At 40.2% G+C, this 20,413-nt stretch overlaps 1 protein-coding gene across 1 annotated transcript; it reads left to right on the top strand.

Annotated features, from left to right (window-relative positions):
• The first annotated feature begins 18,779 nt into the window (after window positions 1-18,779).
• LOC113181423 (uncharacterized) lies at window positions 18,780-19,496 on the top strand. The gene has a single exon (XM_026386984.2). The coding sequence runs from the start codon at window positions 18,780-18,782 to the stop codon at window positions 19,494-19,496; it is 717 nt and encodes a 238-aa protein (XP_026242769.2).
• The last annotated feature ends 917 nt before the right edge of the window (window positions 19,497-20,413 follow it).

The raw sequence follows: 20,413 nt of genomic DNA, 5'->3' as shown, positions 1-20,413 counted from the left end.
AAACCAAAAAGTAAATTGTATGGTATTTACTAATTACTGGCCAATCATTTTTTTCTAGGACCCTTGCTTTTTCTTAAATTCTGCATTTTTTGAGCTCATGATTTTGATCTTACAGACTTAGGTTAATGTTTTTTTTTTTTTTTTTTTTTTCTGATCAGCTCCATTTTTTATCAACTGTGGAGTTTTTAAACATTGCAATGGAGATTTCACCTGTGAAAAGCTACAAGGCCTTTACTATTGTGTTATGTGTGCACACTTATGTTATGTGTTGTATGTCTGTGTGTGCGTATGTCCATGTCATGAAGATTGGCAGATATATGAGGAGCACTCATGAAAAGTTAAAAAAAAATGGATCCAAATATCTTTTATTCACGTGATTTAAACAGTTCAATTTAAATTGGGTAAACAGATGAAAGTAAAGTTGTCTTTAAAATTAAGCTTATCAGTCATATGTTAAAAGGACAACGATTCCTTAAAACATTAATTTACCATAACATTGTGTTTTATTAAGTTTTGTTTCTTGTTTCTAGAGCAAGTAATCTTAAAGAAATTAAACAGCTGGCTAAACAAGAACTGTTACTCTAGAGAATTGTGCTATGTTATTTCTTTAAAAGCTAAATTTAGTTAACATAAAAACATCAATGTAATTGTGATGCTATTAATGTGTTCATATCTTCCAGGTATACAAGTGTGTAAGGTAGAAGCTTTAAAACAGCATTATATAAATCTGGTGTTCTAAATGTTGTGTGGTAATTTTAGGCTTAAAAGAAAAGCATGTTGGAGATTTGTTTGTATCATTTGATGTTCTATGGCTAGACCTGTTGTCGATGGGATATGTAGGGTTTTGTGTTGCTTTCTGCACTGAGGTATGATTCTTTAATTGTAAGAATGAAAGACCATTCTGGACGCTTTGCCTGGTTGTGGCCGGACTCCTCATTGTCTCCCTCGTGGCATTTGTCGTGGCCACGGGGATGGGAACTGGACTTGCTGGCCTCAGTGCACCATGTTGTCAGCACTACCTCCAATCTCAACTCGATTCCTTGGCTGCGGTAGTCCTCCAAACCTGCTTACGGCCAGAGAAGGAGGACTATGTCTGTTCCTACAGGAGGAGTGCTGTTTCTATTGGGCTCCTCCAGTTTCTCAAGGATCCAGCCATAGCTGTTCAACTGATGGTGGTCTGGCAGCAATATGCAGTCCTACAAAATACTGACTGTGAACTCTATGAGGTTGGCCATGGTCCCTACTGGGATGTGCAGATGTAAGTCGGGAGCAGAGCCATCTCCCTTCCTTGAGGCTTCCCATTGGGCCTGCAGGTAGGATTGCCCGAAGAGCTAGAGTGGTAGTCAATGACAGATAAGATCCCCAGAGGGGGACAACCTAAGACAGGCACACTCTTGAGTAAGGCAAACACCTGCTAATAAAATGAAAAGGGGGAGATGTAGGGCATGGCTGCCCACTTCCTGGTCTTGAGGCTGCACATGTGGCTGGGATGGATCCCTGAGATCAGCCAGGAGGCGGTGCTGTGGGCAGTGATGAAGGAGGTGGTCCATCTCCAGGATAGGTCCAGGACTCTTCCACCCTTGTGGACAGCTAGTGCCTTCCCTTACAGACTATGGCATGGGTGTACATGTGAACTTGCTTCACCTCTCTGACCTTTATTCTGATTGGCTCCTGTGTAGTATATAAGCTGTGTGTACTTCCTGTTCTCCCTGGCGCATCTGATTATCCTCCCAGGAGGGAGGGCTGGGTGTGGGCGGCCAGTCGACCTTTACCTCTCTTGGCTCGTCTTGGTCAGGACGTGCTTTCCCCACTTTTCCCGCCGGTCAGGAGGAGATGGGGGCTAAAAACCCCAATACAGCACTAGATGGGTGCACAGCCGAGTTCTACAAGACCTTTAAAGAAGAACTAATACCAATACTCTTCAATATATTTCATAAAATAGAAACTCATTCTATGAGGCTAATATCACCCTGATTCCAAAACCAGGCAAAGACACATCAAAGAAAGAAAATCTCGGACCAATATCTCTAAATAGATGCAAAAATTCTCAATAAAATTCTGGCAAATCAAATACAAAAACATATCAAAAAGATTGTGCACCACAATCAAGTGGGGTTTATCCCAGGGATGCAAGTTTGGTTCAACATATGGGAATCAATAAATGTAATTCATCAAATCAATAGACTTAAAGATAAGAACCATATGATCATCTCAATAGATGCAGAAAAAGCATTCAACAAAATATAGCATCCCTTCATGTGATACAATCAGTCAACAATTATATGAAGAAATGCTCATCTCTAGAAATTAGAGAAATGCAAATCAAAACTACTCTTAAGATTTCATCTCACTCCAGTCAGAATGGCAGCTATTAAGAATACAAACAATAAGTGTTAGTGGGGATGTGGGGGAAAAGGCATGTTCATACATTGCTGGTAGGACTGCAATTTGGTGCAGCCAATATGGAAAGCAGTATGGAGATTCCTTGGAAAACTGAGAATGGAATCACCATTTGACCCAGCTATCCCACTCTCTGGTTTATACCCAAAGGACTTAAAAAACAGCATACTACAGGGACACAGCCACATCAATGTTTATAGCAGCTCAATACAATAGCTAAATGGTGGAACCAACCTAGAAGCCCTTCAGTAGGTGAATGGATTTAAAAATGTGGCATTTATATACAGGAATATTACTCAGCAATAAAAGAGAATAAAATCATGGTATTTTTAGGCAGATGGATGGAGTTGGAGAATATAATGCTAAGAGAAGTTAGCCAATGCCAAAAAAACAAATGCCAAATGTTTTCTCTGATATAAGGAGGCTGATTCATAGTGGGGTTGGGTGGGGAAGCATGTGAAGATTAGATGAACTCTAGATAAGGCAGAGGGGTGGGAGGGGAAGGGAGGGGGCAAAGGGTGTAAAAAATATGGTGGAATGAGATGGACATTGTTATCCTAAGTACATGTATGAAGACACTAATGATGTGAATATACTATGTATACAACCAGAGATATGAAAAAAAATGTGCTCTATATGTGTAATATGAATTGTAATGCTTTCTGCTGTTATATATAATGAATTAGAATAAAAAAATAAAATAAAAGAATTTCATCCCTTGAAGACAGGGCATATAAACTTGAATAATCAGTATGAAATACAGGTAAAATATTAAAGGCAATGATCAGACTGTACAAGGTTTCTGGGACAACCAAATCACCAAACTATAGAGTCTTGAGACATTGAGATACAGGCTGAAGGTGTTAAGAACCACTTCAGTAAAATAATAGCAGAAAATTTTTCATAATGTTAAAAGAGAGGTCCACATAGAGGACAAATATAAAAACCACAAATAGATAAGATTTTTTAAAAAACTCTCTAAGACACATCATAATAAAAAATGCCTAAAATAATAAGGAAAGGGTATTAAAATCTTCGTCAAAAAAAAATCAGGTCACATTTAGAGACAAACCAATAAGACTCACATCTGATTTCTCAAATGAGACCCTAAATTCAAGGAGAGCTTGGGAAAGAGATATTCCAATCTCCAAAATAAAAGAATTGCAAGACAAGATTATTACATCCAGGGTAGCTAAATTTCAATATTGATGGAGAAAAATAAATTGTATAATAAGGATAAACTAAAAAAATCATGACCATTAAGACAGTACTTAAAAAGTACTTAAAGATACACTACATACAGAAGAACTCAAAACAAACCTTAAGCTTCCCAAATAGATGAAATTCTTTTGAAGAGCAACTAACTCAATAAAAAATTAAGACTCAATTAAATCCAGCAAACAAATCAAATGGCAAGAAATAACAAACTTTTATCTATAACCATGCTGAATGTAAATAATCTCAACTCTCCAATTAAAAGAGTTAGATTAAAAAAATGGATTAAAAATCAAGATCCAACTCTGTGCTGTTTGCAAGACACTCATCTCATAGGCTAAACTACTCATAGACTGAAAATAAAAGGATGGAAAAAATATTTCATGTAGATGGAGCCCCCAAACAATCAGGAGTAGTTATTCTCATAACAGGGGAAGCAGATTTCAAGCAAGCTCAGATACCTTCAGGAATTATCTCTTCATTATGTCACTCTCTGCTGTCTTCACTCTCCACATTGGAACATTTTCTATCATCCCTATAGTGTTTCCTGGAATCAATTTGCAAATAAATTCTTGGATCCCAAACTCCAAATGAGGATCTGTCTGAACATTTATCCAGACAAGTTATCTTGTTTTCTTACTCATAGAGTGCCTGGTCCTGAACAACTTTTCATGCAACGTGGATGGTTTTGCCTTATCATCAAGTCAATTCTTGGTTTGATATTCCACCAAACTCGTAAATCCTCTGAGCCAGTGCTGTTTCTTAGCAATTTTCAGTGTCTTTCAGAGTAGTCGTTTTGAATGCTTTCTTTCACTGCATCTAAGGTATATACAAAAGACCACTTTTCTTAAGAAGCTACTACCCCAGGGCTCACTAAAAACAACCTGAATTGGAGGTTTCCCTATTTTGTTTTCTTCTGTTTTGTTTTAGGAAAGGTGAGTGAAGAAGACCTTTCATGAGATATCTAAAAGAAACTGAAGATCTCTGGTCGACCAGAAGGCTCACCCAGGTGAGCCTGGTTTTTATCCAGAGAAGGTCCTCGGGCAGGGAGGACCGGGTGCTTGCTTTCCAAACTATCTTCCTGTATTAGGTTATGAAATGCTCACCTCAAATTGTATGCTATGATTTCTCAATGTTTAGTGATGAACTACCAAAAAGGGTGACAAAGAAGGACAAAAATTCAAAAAGGAAAAAAAAAATAGACACATAGCTTTATGTTTGTATGCAGGTCTAAGTTAAATTTATTGAAGATATAAAATTCTATTGACACAAGGAAATATAACACAGAGCAGTTGGTTCCATGGGGTAACATGAGAGCAGACAGATTTAGGGAAAAGAGAACTCCTTTTGATTTGGGAGACAGCTGATAACGTGGTGGAGGAGAGGCTACCCATGTGGAGGCCAAACGCTATCAAACCACCCATTGGAATGAAGGTTTGTAAGTGGCCTGTGCTGACTGTGCCCAAAGATGGACTCCATCAAGTCTGTTAGTTGAAGAGCAGTGGGGTGGGGTGGTGGTGGGGGGCAGGTGCTGAGCACAAGAAGCAGTGGAGCAGGAGGAGAGAAATGAAGTGGTGGGGCAGCTAGCAGCAGTTGGGCTGGCAGCACAGAGACTAGCAGCAGCAGCTTGGGAGGCAGCAGCTGGCCACACAGCAGCAGGGTCAGCAGCAGGTGGTCCTGCAGCAGGTGGTCTGGAGGCAGGTAGGGTGACAGAAGCAGGAGCTATAGCCACTGGAACCTCCACAGCCACTGGAACCACCACAGCAGGGGCTGCAGCAGGTGGAGCCACAGCAGCTGGGGCGGCAGCAGGTGGTCCTGCAGCAGATGGGCTGGCAGCAGCAGGAGCCACAGCCACTAGAGCCACAGCCACTAGAGCCACAACCACTAGAGCCACAGCCACTGGAACCACCACAGCAGGGGCTGCAGCAGCTGGAGCCACAGCAGCTGGGGCGGCAGCAGGTGGTCCTGCAGCAGGTGGTCTGGCAGCACCTGGGCTGGCAGCAGCCACAGCCCTGGCCAGAGCAGCAGGAGCCACAAGAGGAGTTGCACATGGTGTCAGAGACTGGAGGTTCTGGGAGTGTTTCCAGGAAGGTGGGTTTTGAAGGTTTGGAAGTTTGTTGGTCCTATATCCCCTTTTATACCCTGCCAAGTGGCTCGTGTTGGCACACACGACAACCTATTTTTTTACTAATGTGTATAGTAGGAGATAGCCAATTGCCATATTAGACCCATTTATATTTGGTTGAATTTTCAGTCTGGAATGAAAACATGATTTCCTTTTCCTCATGTGTTAGTATTTATCCCTCGGTTCTTTCTGAGTCATGTGCCATAATTGTTTCATGCTCTATCTTCCTCACAAAGAGGTGTCACAAGACATTCTTTCTGTACTTGGAACTGAGTGTCCGGGTGCCTAGAATATCATGTCAGTTCTTTGTGTTTTTTTTAATATTTTATATACATTTTAGTTTTCGGCAGACACAACATCTTTGTATGTGGTGCTGAGGATGGAACCGGGGCCACACCCATGCCAGAAGAGCGCGCCACTGCTTGAGCCACATCCCCAGCCCCTCATGTCAGTTCTTGAGTGATGATGACACCCATTTTTCTTTTTGTAGACAGAAAGGACAAATCTGGCTTTTCATCCTCTTGCTCATTCTTTCTGGCCTCATGTGGGCAAAGAAAGTTTGAATGTGCAATCCAGAAATCCTGACATGAAAACAGGAAGGCGACTTGGACATATGTCCCCCTTCATGTCAGTCACAAGCTCCATTCTAGATCTTTCGTGGGATACACAGAACTTTTTTGTAACTTGGAAAGCTGTAGTGATCTGTAGAGATTTTTCCCAGTTAAAAAAAAAATCTCAAGAATGTATTTTAGGCACTTGGGGATGAAGTTGACCATAAAAATCAGCTACACTATGGGGTTCAAATTCCACAGCTCTCCACTTGTGGATGGAGTGTTTCTTTTCCTGATTTTGTGGTTTTAAAAGACCATATTGACCCATGTCTCCTGTTTCCAGGACTCATTTGACAACCCCACATAGATGCCTGAGGCTCAGTGCCCCTTATACAACTCCCACTCTGCTCTCTGATTCTGTATTGGATTGCTTGTCCCTGAACATGAAATATACTGTCCTTTCTCATTATTCATTTTTGAGGCTGTTGATTGGAATTCACTGTTTAGATTTTATTTCTCTCTCTCTCTCTCTCTCACACACACACACACACACACACACAGAGACACACACACACACACACACACACACAGAGAGAGAGAGAGAGAGAGAGAGAGAGAGAGAGAGAGAGAGAAATAGAAAGAAAAGAAAACACATATCTAGACCAAGGGATTTCATCTGATGCATAATCATAGTGTGGCCATAAGAAGATCTTCAAGTGTACAAAACAGCCAAAGCATTCAGATAGGCACACACATTCTTATCTAAACTTGTTTTCTTACTTTTCAAAAAACTTTTCAGGTGCAAGAGAAGATTGTCTGCTCACAGGCAGAAATAAACCTATAGGATTTCATCTGATTTCTAAACCAGATCCTGAAAGATTAGAGGGCTTAGAATAATATAGACCTATCTCTGAAAGAAAGTGGATGCCAACAAGGAATACTATAGCCCCAAAAATTCATCTTCAGATCCAAGATAAAATGAAACCTTACATGGTAAACAGAAGCTAAACCAATTCATAACCACTTAAGCCTTCCATACAGAACATGCTTAATAAATATTTTATGAAGAAGAAATGAAAAATAAAAATAAAAACCATCCTAGAGAGTACTTACACTAAAAGAACAGTCTAGTAAAGGACAATCAAGTCCAATTGAAACATTAGGAACAAATGAAGATGGCAGGAAGTAAAATAATTTCTTTATAATAACATTGAATATAAATGGTCTAAAGTCTTCAATCTAAAGACTCAGGCTCTCTCTTAGGCGCTCTCTCTCTCTCTCTCTGGTGCTGGAGATTGAACCCAGCACCTTGTGCATACAAGGCAGGCACTCTAATCCCTGACCAGCGCAGGCAGTTGAACTAACGTCACTCATGCACTCATGTGAATTTGTGCTGATGCAAAATAAAACACAGACACAATTTACCTTTACACAAGCTTCAGGAGAACTTCCCCCAGCTCCCTGCCTCAAGCTCCCTAAGAGGGAGAGCAAGAGAATGTCATGAGAGACTGATGAGAGAGAGAGGGAGCGTGTTTAGAAGTGAGCTTTTTTCAGGGGAACACTGTTCTTAAAAGGTTCTATCCATAAAAGAGCAGAAGGCATAGAATTATAAGGGAGCAGGTGAGTGTAACTCAACCCCAGGGGTATGCCTACACCTGAAGACCTGCCTTACTGTCTGAGCTGGATCAACACCCAAGTCACCAAGAATGTAGTGATTGGTCAGAGCCTCCTACTTCAGGACTGGAAGGTGTGGTCATTCAGAACGGCTCCCCACACTCTACCAACTGAGCTATATCCCCAGCCCTGAAGACTTAGGCTCTCTGAGTGGATTAAAACAACAAGCCCCAATAATATACTTTCTGCAAGAGACTCACCTCACAGGCAAAGGCATCCTCACTGAAGGTAAAAGGATGGGAAAAACATATATCAACCCATGGGACTCAAAACCAAGCAAGGATAGCTATTCTCATATTAGACAGAGTGGACTTCAAGCCAAGTAGAAGAGACAAAGAAAGTCATTTCAAAGTGCTTATGGGATCATCCATCATGAAGACATAAAAATCATCAATATTGTGTCCCAAACAATGGTGCATGTATTTAAATACATAGAAAAATCCTTTTCAATATTAAGAATCAAACAGACTAGTTTGACTTTAACACACATCTCCCACAACTGGATTGATCATCCAGAAATAAAAACCAAGTTTCCATAGAACTAAACAATAAATTAGTAACATGAACCTTTCAGACATCTATAGAATCTTTTATCCATCAATTTCTGAATTCAGTTTTTTTTCTCAGCAGTACATGTGACCATATTTTAGTTCACAAAGCAAATATTGGCTAATTCAAAGAAACAGAGAAATCTTATCAAATCATAACAAAATGAAATTAGAAATCAATGAAAGATAAAAAACAGAAACTACTCCAATGCCTGAAGATTAAATAATGCATTTTTGAGCATTGAATGGATAGGAGGAGAAATCGGAGAAGAAAGTAAAAAAAAAAAATTTTAAGAGTAAAGGAGAATAATGATAAAACATGAGGATCTCTGGGACAGTATAAAACAGTTCTAGAGGAAATTTTATATCATTGAGTTCATGTATTATAAGAATAGAAAGATACAAAATAAATAATCTAACATTTCATCTCATGGCCCTTGAAAAAAAAGACACAAAACAACATCAAAATCAGTACAAGACAATAGTTAAAATCAGAGCCTAAATCAATAAAATTGAGATTTTAAACATGCAGAAAATCAATAGAACAAGGTTTGGCATTACGATGGATTGAACAGATGGATTGGACAAGATTGACAAAACCTGCAGATAAACTAACCAAAAGAAAGAGAGAAATGCTCAAATTAGCAAAATCTGAGATGAAAAAGGAAAGATCACCACAGACACTACTGAAATTCAAAGGATCATCAGAAACTGTTTTGAAAATTTATAATGCAATAAGCTAGGAAGTCTTAAACATATGGACAAATTCCTGGAGGCATATGATCTACCCAAATTGAGCCCTGAAAATATAAAAAATTTAAACAGATCCATTCAAAAAATGAAATTGAATCAGCTATCAAAAGCTGTCCAAACTAAAGCTCTCCAAACTAAAGCCCAGGAATGGATGGATTATTTGGCCACAAGACTTTTAAAGAAAAACTAATATCAATTCTCCTCAGGTTATTCTATGAAACAGAAAAAGGGAACAATGCCAAACTCATTCAAGGAAGTAAGTGTCTCCGAGACCATTACTAGTGAAAGACACATCAAGGAAATAAAACTTCAGACCAGTACCTTTGATGAACATAGAAGTAAATATTCTTAATAAAATAGTGGTAAAACACATACAGAATCACATTAAAGAGAGAATGTACCATGGTCGAGTGGGTTTCATCCTAGGGATGCAAGTTTGGTTGAACATATGGAAATCAATAAATGTAATTCACCACATAAATAGTATTAAGGAGTAGAATCATGTGGTTTCCCCAAGATAGGTAGAAAAAACATCTGACAAAGTATGGTACCCATTCATGTCCAGAGCACTAGAAAAACTACTCATAGGGGCTGGGTATGTGGCTCAAGTGGTAGCGCGCTCACCTTGCATGCGTGCAGCCCTGGTTCGATCCTCAGCACTACATACAAAACAAAGATGTTGTATCCGCCGATAACTAAATAAATAAATAAATATTAAAATTCTCTCTCTCTCTCTCCCTCTCTCACTCTCTCTTAAAAAAAAAAAAAAGAAAAAAAGAAAAACTACTCATAGAAGGAACTAACTCAACACTGGAAAGGCTGTATGTGATAATCCCATGACCAACATTATACTGAATGGAGAGAACCTGAAAGCATTTCCTCTAAAATCAGAAACAAGGCAAGGATACAGACTTCACATCTCCTATTCAACACAGTACTTGAAACCCTAGCCACAGCAATCAGGCAACAGAAGGAAATTAAAGGGCTATGAATAGGAAGGGAAGAGCTCAAATTATCTCTGTTTGCTTGTGACATGATCCTATATTAGAAGAACTGAAGAATTCTAGAACTCATCAGTGGACTTATGCATGTAACAGGATACAAGATGAACATTCCTAAATGAATTGCATGTCTATACTCCAATGACGAATCTGCTGAAAAAGAAAATAAGAAAGCTCTTCTGGTCACCATCACCTAAAAACAGAACAAAACAAAAAATATTTTGGGAATCAATCTGGCCAAGGAGGTGAAGGACCTCCACAATGATAACCATAGAACACTAAAGAAAGAAAGCGAGAAGCCCTCATAACACAGGAAGACCTCCCATAATCTTGCGTAGGCAGAATTAATATTGTCAATATGACCATACCATCAAATGTGCTATACAGATTCAATGGAATTTCCATCAAAATTCCAATAACATTCTTCACAGAACAAGAAAAAGCAGTTATGAAATTCGTTTGAAACAATAAGAGACTCAGAATAGTCAAAGAATCTTTAATGAGAAAAGAAAAGCTGAGGCATGTCAATACCAGACCTCAAATTATACTACAGAGCTATAGTAACAAAAACAGTGTGGTACTGCATCAAAATAGGCATGAAGACTGATAGAGTAGAATAGAAGACACAGAGATAAGACACATAAATACAGTCATCTGATCCTTCACAATGGTGCCAAAAACATATGTTAGAGGAAAGATCACCTTTTTAACAAATGGTTCTAGAACAAAAGGAAAATCCAAATGTACAAGAATGAAACTTAACCTTTATCTCTCACCCCTCACAAAAGTAAACTCAAAGTGTATCAAAGGCCTAGGAATTAGGTTAGAACCTAAGGAACTCTACCTAATGACTTCTAGAACTCATAAATGGACTTATGAATGAATTAAATAAAAGGTAGGTCCCACCCTCCCACACGTTGGCACAGGAATCAACATCCTTACCAATATTCTTAAAGCAGAGAAATAAAATTAAAATACCAATAAGTCGGGTGAGAGTGTGAAGAGACAGCCAAAAGAATAGGAGAAGATCTTTGCCACCTGCAAAGATCTTCAGAATATACAGTGAACACAATAAAAGGAATACCAGAAAACTATTAACGCGATCAATAAGTGGGCAAAAGGACTAAACAGACACTTCCCAAAAGAATAAATTCAAGCAATCAATAATACACATGACTCTGGAAAGCAATATGGAGACACCTTAGAAAAAAGGAATGGAAGCACCCTGTGCCCCAGGTATCCTACTACCCAGCATATATCCAAAAGATATAAAAACCAGCATACTTTGGTGATGCAGCCCCCTCAATGTTTATAGCAGTACATTTCAAAATAGCCAAGCTATGAAACCAATCTAGGTGCCCTTCAACTGATGAATGGATAAAGAAATTGTGGTATATTCTGGAGTTTTAGCCATAATGAAGAATGACATTATGGATTTGCTGGTAAAGGGATGGCAATGGAGACAATCATACTAAGTGAAATAAGTCAGTTCTCAAAAGTCAAGGGTCAAATGTGTTCTCTCATATACAGAAGCTAATCCAAGGTAAGGGTTTGAGGAGAGAGAGAGAGAGAATATGAATATGAATATCATCACCAAGAAATTCAGGACTGCAACTTCAACTTTCTCTAAAGTTGAAGTCTATGGTAGGAAATAACAGTTGTGGAACTTAGCTCCCCAAGAGCAATGGGATCGTTGAGATCACAGTCTAGAAAAACCCAAAGGGAGATAATAAACTATAAAAATTATCATGGGTATAAGTATACAATGGTGGCATTATAGCAAACACAACTGGGGCAGAGGAGCGTGTAACTCACAGAGAATTGGGGATAGTGATAAGAGAATGTGGAGTTGCTCCCAGTAGGAAGTAGGGAACCACATGTGGTATACCTGGAAGCTCTGTGGATCGATAGCTATGTCAGAATACATGTACTTGCATCTATCTATCAATCTATCTATCTATCAATCTATCTATATACATACATACATATCTTACAGATGGGTTTATTTCCAGTTGTAGTGACTGTATTTTCCTTAAAGTACCTCTATATACTTATTCTGTTATTTGTATTGATATTTTCTCTTTGTTTAATTTTAATTTTTATTTGTTCTTTTCAGATATATATGACAGTAGAGTGCATTTTGACACAGTATACATACAAGCAGAATAACATATTCTAATTAGGATCCCATTCTTGTAGTTGTAGTGGCATATCACTGGTCCCGTATTCATATATGAACATAAGAATGTTCTGTCTGATTCATTCTATTGTGTTTTCCATGCCCATCCCACATAGGTATATTTTTCAAAGGTTAACATTAAATGAGCAAGGGCTGAGATCCTGTGTTCAGGTGGAAAATCATGATTCTTCCTCCAGACTCCAGTACTGGTACAGATCTCAGAACTGCGACCCATCACTTGGAAAGGAGACAATTCATTCAAGAAACAGGACCACAGGACATATGAGCACTCACCTGTGTGGTCCATTTCCAAACATACCATTAGCAATCTACTCAGGAAAAAAATGGGATACCCACATATTGGTATGCTGTTGGATAGCAGAGCAGAGGCAATACCCACAGTGCATGCAAAAATGCCAACAGTTCTCATTATACTAAGGCTGTAGTGATGAGAAAATAAATGAAGTCTTGGCCCAGGGCCCACATTCTTGCTACTGGGTCAACAAACACACCTGGTGGTCATTTACCTGGTTCACAAATGTAAAATCAAGCACATTTTTTTTCCCTTGAGCTACAAAGTAAGAAAAAAAAAATATATATATATTTAATTGTTATGGTACTGGAGATTGAACCCAGGAGGAGCTCTTAACCACTGAACCACATCCCCAAACCTTTTTATTTTATTTTATTTTCATGTTGACTCAGGGTCTCACTAAGTTACTTAGGGTCTTGCTAAGTTGCTGATACTGACTTTGCACTTTGCTGATGCTGAGCCACTGGGATTACAGGTGTGCACCACCACACCTGGCCAGAGTAAGAGTATTATAAAAGGCCAAATAAAAGCTGTGGATCTACCTTACCATCATCACCATCCCTTAAGAAATCTAGAAACCAAAAATCAGAAATTAGTGCTACCTTGAAAGACTTCCTAAATGAAGCAGAATTGAATCCCATATTGTTTCCAGAAAATTTACTAGGATAGCCTCCACAAAACCAGGTGGATCATAACTGCCCCCGGTGGATGACTACCAGACCTTTCAAAATAATAAAAGATACAAGTAAAGCTAATGTGATAGATATAGAATCCTGCCTACAATAGATTAACATAGTCTATGATGTCTGAGGTGCATGGATATTTAACTGGGAAATAAAACCTAGTGGGTTCAGTTGACATGGAACCAAAATCAGTATCAACTTGCTGTCTTGACCCAGGGCCAGGCAAATTCTCTTCCTCTTTGTCACAATGAAGTCCAATATGAAGTGGACATTCTGGACACCCCAACAAGGCTATCAGTTATCATGATATCAATGATATCAGGCTAGTCAGATCTGATGAATTGAATAATAAACATACCTAATATAGAAATGTTGGTAAAACACACATGCCCCTCCCTAATGATGGGATATAAATCTCTCAAAGCTTCCAGGCATTGCCACATTACTGCCATGTTCAAAAGTTGTAACTGGAGAATTCCAGAACATCTTCATCTGAATGCATGATGGTCTGCTGTTGTTTAGATATGACGTATCCCCCAAAAGCTCATGTGTGAGACAATGCATGAAAGTTCAGAGGCAAAATGATAGGATTATAACAGCATAAGCCCAGTAAGTTCCTTAATCCACGTATAGGAATTAAATGGACAGTAACTGTAGGCAGGCAGGGTGTGGCTGGAGGAGGTAGGTCACTGAAGCCATGCCTTTGGGGTTGATATTCTGTCCCTGGTGAGTGGAACCATCTCTCTTCTTCTTCATTGCCGTGTCCTGATCTGCTTGGCTCCTCCACACCCTTTGGAATTCTGTTGTGTTTCATCTTAGGCCCAGAGCAACAGCATCAGCCATCTGTGGACTGAGACTTCTGAGTCCCTGAGTGCCCAATAAACCTTCTCTCCTCTACAATGGTTCTGTCAGGTCTTTTTCTTAGAACAATGAAAAAGTTGACTAAAACACTATCCCTCCAGAGTCTAACACAAAGGTCCTATAAGGTACCATGCCTGAGGACATCAGCCAGTTATTTGTTTTCTGACTGGAGTTGGCATTTAGTCTGGGTAAGTATCTGCCTTTTCTGGATAAGTATCTTGCAGTTCTCAAAAAGAAATATAAATAGTTAATAAACACATGAAATATTGTTCATCATCTCTAACAATTAAGAAAATGCAAATTAAAACTACATTGAGATTTCATCTCACTCCAGTCAGAATGATAATTGTCAAGAATACAAATAGTAATAAATGTTGCAAGGATGTGGTAGAAATGATACACTCACACATAGCTGGTGGGACTGCAAATTAGTGCAACCACTCTGGAAAGCAGTATGGAGATTCCTGAAAAAAATGGGAATGGACCTACCATATGCCCAAGCTATCCCACTGCACAGGATATACCCAAAAGTTTTCAAATCAGCACACTACAGTAATGCAGCCACATCAATATTTATAGCACCACAATTCACAACAGTCAAGCAATGGAGTCAACCTAGGTGCCCTTTAATAGATGAAAGGATAAACATAAAGTGGTAAATATACACAATGGAGTATTACTCAGCCATAAAGAAAAATGACATTATGTCATTCGCTGGTTAATGGATGAAGCTACAGACTACCATGCTAAGTGAAATAAACAAATCACAAAAAGTCAAAGTGAAATTATACTGTTACCATGTGTGCCTGTATGAATATGTAATGACAAATACCATCATTGTTATGACTATAAAAAATGTGGAAATGTTTAATCTTAGAAGAAAAAGAAGACATATAGTGAGATTCTATTTATATAAAATTTAAAGGCATGTATAGCTAAACTGCATAGTTTAGAAATGTATATATCGCTGGATAAAGTACAAAGAAAAATCAGGATAGCAATTCTCCATGGTGGAGGGAGGGAGGCGGGGTCAGAAAAAGACATACAAGAGTCCTTGGTGATGCCAACAGTCTCTTCCTGGACTTGAGCTTTTTGAAAGCAACATGATTTTCATTATAATTAATAATAACTGAGCTGAATTAAAACTACATTAATTTCCCTATCAACCTACATGGTTCTTGTGGGTGTCTCCATTTAGAGCATGGTTATGGGTTGGATATAAACTCCCCAAAGCTCCTGTGTTTAGGTAAAATTGTTCACAGATGAAATAATTGTGTAGAGGGGGCTATAACTTAAAGAATCCATCCTACTTTTAAAGAACTGAGTGATAACTGCAGGCAGACGGAGCATGACTGGAGGAGGTGGGTCACAGGGGGTTCCCTGGAATGATGCCTTTTCCATGTGGCCCCCTTCCCCCTCTTTGCATCCTGGCTGTGATTAATGGACCAAGGCATCATCACCATGCCCTCCTGCCATGTTTTGGGTCCAATGCAGTGTTTCTGTCCAGTATGAACTAAAACTCTGCTATTATGAGCCAAAAATAAATCTTTCCTCTATTAAGTAATTCTTGTCACACATTTTGGTCACAGTGGTGAAAGGCAGACTTGCACAATTACAATGTTGTTACTAATACACTGTAATTCAAATAATTGTCCTACCATGTAGCTGGGAACACAGTGCATAGGATGTATTTGTTTATAAAAGGTTGTGCACTAACATCACGTAAGTGACACCTGAAAAGAAAAGTATGTTCCCTTATGCCATAAAGGACATGATGTGTCCAGGCTGCTCATAGGCATAACCAAATTCCTGGATGGATCTGACAAATGTCAATTGAGTCCATCTCATTCAAATCTCCTTGGTGTTTAATTAACTGGATTATTTTATCTTGTGCCATTTGGAAAAAAAAAGACAAAGAAAAGTGTTTAGTGGGAAAATATCACATTCATGCACGACTTCAGATCATAGCAAAAGTGAACACTATGCAGAACTTAGGTAATTTGTGAGTATGGTTCAGGTATTAACTAGCCACTGTATTTCCTAGGTGAAATTTTCCAAGGAGTACATTCAGTGGGATCTCTCCTTCTTTGAGTTTTGTCCTTCATAGTGCAGGTGCTAAACAGTGATTTCTCATTTTTCTTCATGCTCTTGTGGTCTATCTCATCCATGTGAGTACAAGAATGATCCAAAACACTGAAGAGGAGAATCAGTTTTTCAGTTTACATTGTTCAAACTTCAGTGTTCCCCATTCAGGATATTTTCTCTATTATTTAGAAAGCATCAGTTGAAATTTAATGATTTGGGTGACTTCTATTCTTAATTGGAATTGACACTAATATACATCATAGGGACAATGTAATGAAAAGGATCTCAGATTTGCTTCATATCAGGATAACCTGAGAAGCATGACCAAGTCCCACCCCAGGGTAATGACATCAATACTGTTCTGGGCAGGAGCCAGGCACCGGCAGTTTTTAATACTCCCCACAGGAATTCCAGTCACAGACAATATTGAGAACCACTGGTTTGGGGGCAGTGATTGTTCAGACTTTGTTCTATGAGGATAGCATACTCTAGCTTGTACACTAGGCTGAAATAGTTCTGTCAAACTCCCCTAAATACATGTAGAAACATCTCCCTAATAATCAAAAAGATTTTCATCTCTTATTTTCCCCTCTGTCTTTCTTGCACAGCAAATCCAGTGAAATATCTCTGAACACAGAATTATTTAAATAATCATATTCTCCCATCTTAACAACACATGCCTTAAAAATAAGAACACTGAAATCAGGTGTATGCTAAGCGAGCTAAACTGATGGGAATATCATAAGGATCATATTCTTTAGGACTGTAATTAAAAAAAAATGATGAAGACACTGAAAGATGCCATCATAAAGAGGCCAAATAGTTTCTTCCTTCCTGTTTCTTGACACACAGGAGACCAACTAATGGACTGGCAGCATTCCTCATTTTTAGGAACAGTAGTCAATGGCTTTTCACCTTGGAATTTGGTGACCTTTGCATGTTGACTTCATCCTCAATCTGAATATAGGTCAGCTGATTCCAATTATCAAGATTTCTGTTTACTTTTTTCATTCTGATTTCCTTTTGGTTTTTGGTTGGTTGTTTGGTTTTTGCAATTCTTAGAACATAAAACGTATATGGTGAAATCAGATTCATAACCACAACAATGAAAAAGGGAATACACGGCCTCTTCAGAGTCCAGTAATCAGCGGAGATAGTAAATGGCAGGTTGGAGTTATATGGGGAATGAGGAACCTCAGTGGTTTAGATGAATGGAAAAAAAAAGTGGTATACAAACACAATTCAATATTACTCAGCCATAAAAATGAATGAAATTATGGCATTTGCTGATAAATGAATGCAACTGGAGGTTATCGTGCTAAGTGAAATAAACCAATCCCAGAAAAGAAAAGGCCCAATGTTCTCTATGATATGTGGATACTAACACACAAAAAGCGGGTAGCGGGAGAGAGAATAGAAGTTCATTGTATCAGACAAAGGAGAATGAAGGGAAGGGAAGGCAGATGAGTATAGGAAAGACAGTAGAATGAATCTGATATAACATTCCTATGCTCATATAACTACACAGCCAGAGTGTAAGTTCACATCATGTACAACCACAAAAATGGGAAGTTGTACTCCATGGATGTATAATATGTCAAAACGCTCTACTGTCATGTGTATCTAAAAAGAAAAAAATGAAAACTTAGTGTTCATTTAAAATTTTTTAAAATAAATAAATGAATACATAAAAAAGCATAGCCCAAGTTTACCTTTAGATTTGTTCTCACAAAAAAAGAAAAACACCCAGTTTCACCACATCATTTCTGCCTGACAAATCTCTTTGTGTTCAATTAAATTTCAAGGTGGACATCAAGATTTAGAGTATGGAACAGGAAACATGTCCTAATGGCCTGCCTGCTCTCACACAGGATCTATGTTGCACATTCAAAACTTCTTTCCCCAGAAGGCCCACAAGAATGATGCATCAGAAAACAATGAAGCCATATCTTTTTCTGGGCCCAGGAAGAATTATGAGATCCCAAAGTCAATCCTTCCCAAGACAGACATGATATATATGATATACTCTGCACACTGACACTGAAGACCACCAGGAAGAGGCAGAATGTCATGTGGACACCTCCATTTGAGGAAGGAGAGCTAGAAAAACACTTCAGAGATGATTAAGGAAGAAGAGCTGACAAATGAATCCAATCACAATGGGAAAGGATCACACATTGTCCATGCAACTGGAAATTAAAACCAAAAATAAATGGGCCTGATTTGATAATTGCCTATTTACTAATACAAACAATGACAAGGAAAGGGTGTTGCATATGAAGACAGCAGCCCCTTTGCAGGGTATAAAAGGGGACATGGGTCAGAGAGACCTCCAAACCTTTGAAACCCACCTTCCTGGAAACCTACCCAGAACCTCCAGTCTCTGACACCATGTGCAACTCCTGTTGTGGCTCCTGCTGCTCTGGCCAGGGCTGTGGCTGCTGCCAGCCCAGGTGCTGCCAGACCACCTGCTGCCGCCCCAGCTGCTGCAGCCCCTGCTGTGGTGGTTCCAGTGGCTGTGGTGGTTCCAGTGGCTGTGGCTCCTGCTGCTGCCAGCCCATCTGCTGTAGGACCACCTGCTGTAGGACAACCTGCTGCCGCCCCAGCTGCTGCAGCCCCTGCTGTGGTGGCTCCAGTGGCTGTGGAGGTTCCAGTGGCTGTGGCTCCTGCTGCTGTCGCCCCACCTGCTGCCAGACCACCTGCTGCAGGACCACCTGCTGCCACCCCAGCTGCTGTGGCTCCAGCTGTTGCAGCCCCTGCTGTGGTGGTTCCAGTGGCTGTGGAGGTTCCAGTGGCTGTGGCTCCTGCTGCTGTCGCCCCACCTGCTGCCAGACCACCTGCTGCAGGACCACCTGCTGCCGCCCCAGCTGCTGTGGCTCCAGCTGCTGCAGCCCCTGCTGTGGTGGCTCCAGTGGATGTGGAAGCTCCAGTGGCTGTGTCTCCACCTGCTGCCGCCCCAGCTGCTGTGGCTCCAGCTGCTGCAGCCCCTGCTGTGGTGGCTCCAGTGGATGTGGAAGCTCCAGTGGCTGTGGCTCCAGCTGCTGCCACCCCACCTGCCTCCAGACCACCTGCTGCAGGACCACCTGCTGCCGCCCCTGCTGCTGCTAGTCTGTTTGCTCTCAGCCGCCCCAGGTGCTAGCTCCTGCAGGCCCTCCTGCAGCATCACCAATAGCTGGCAGAATGCCTTTTGCAGAACCTAGTGCTGTCCTCTCACCTGCAGGGTTTCCAGCTGCTGCCACCCAACTTGTTTCCAAAACACCTGCTGCTCCCCAGGCTGTTCTAGTGGCCCCTGCTGCTGAGCACTCTGACCTCATCGCTCCTCTTCTTCAATCAATATTCTCCATGGACCTCATCTCTGAGCCCCTACATGATGGAACAATGGGACACCTCAATTCCAACCGATTATTTGAGAATGTTTGGCTTTCAAATGCACCGCCCCTGCCCCATTGGATTCTTTGTCTCTTACCAATTTAAACAAGTTGGAATTTTCTCTCGCCTCCCTCTGTTCTCACCTTACCCCTTTGGACATTACTGCTTTCTGACTCACTGTCTCATGTGGAGATAGACCTACATCTTCAATAAAGATGAATTTTACTGTTAGACACACATGAGGGCATCATGTCTCTTTATTTTCCCTTTTGATGTGCTTTCTCCGTCATTTTTTGTTTGGACATCTGTTAAGATTTACAAACCATAACAGACCATCTGAGATGCTCCACCTCTCTTCTGTGAGCATTTGTTGTCTAATATCTGAAGATGGTTGGAAAGCAAGCCCCTGGACCTCCCTGCCTGAGGGCTTTCTGTGGATGAAGAGCAACCTCTGGGCAGGAGGGTTTAAGGGTCCAGGAGCAGAGCTCACCCAGTGACTGGGAGTGGGTGCACAGAAGCTCCAGCTCAATGTCGCCCGGGTGGTCCTTGCAGTCCTCCCTAGGTCCTCTGTGGGACTGGACCTCCTATGACCCCAGTGTTCATTTACTCACTGTCTCCTGCCTTCTGCTCTGCCCTGAATCAATTTCCAAATGCCC

This window comes from Urocitellus parryii, chromosome 7 (assembly GCF_045843805.1).
Source record: "Urocitellus parryii isolate mUroPar1 chromosome 7, mUroPar1.hap1, whole genome shotgun sequence".
Classification (NCBI taxonomy): Eukaryota; Metazoa; Chordata; class Mammalia; order Rodentia; family Sciuridae; genus Urocitellus; species Urocitellus parryii.
Note: the sequence above shows the minus strand (reverse complement) of the source record. Positions and strands in the feature narration are given on the sequence as shown.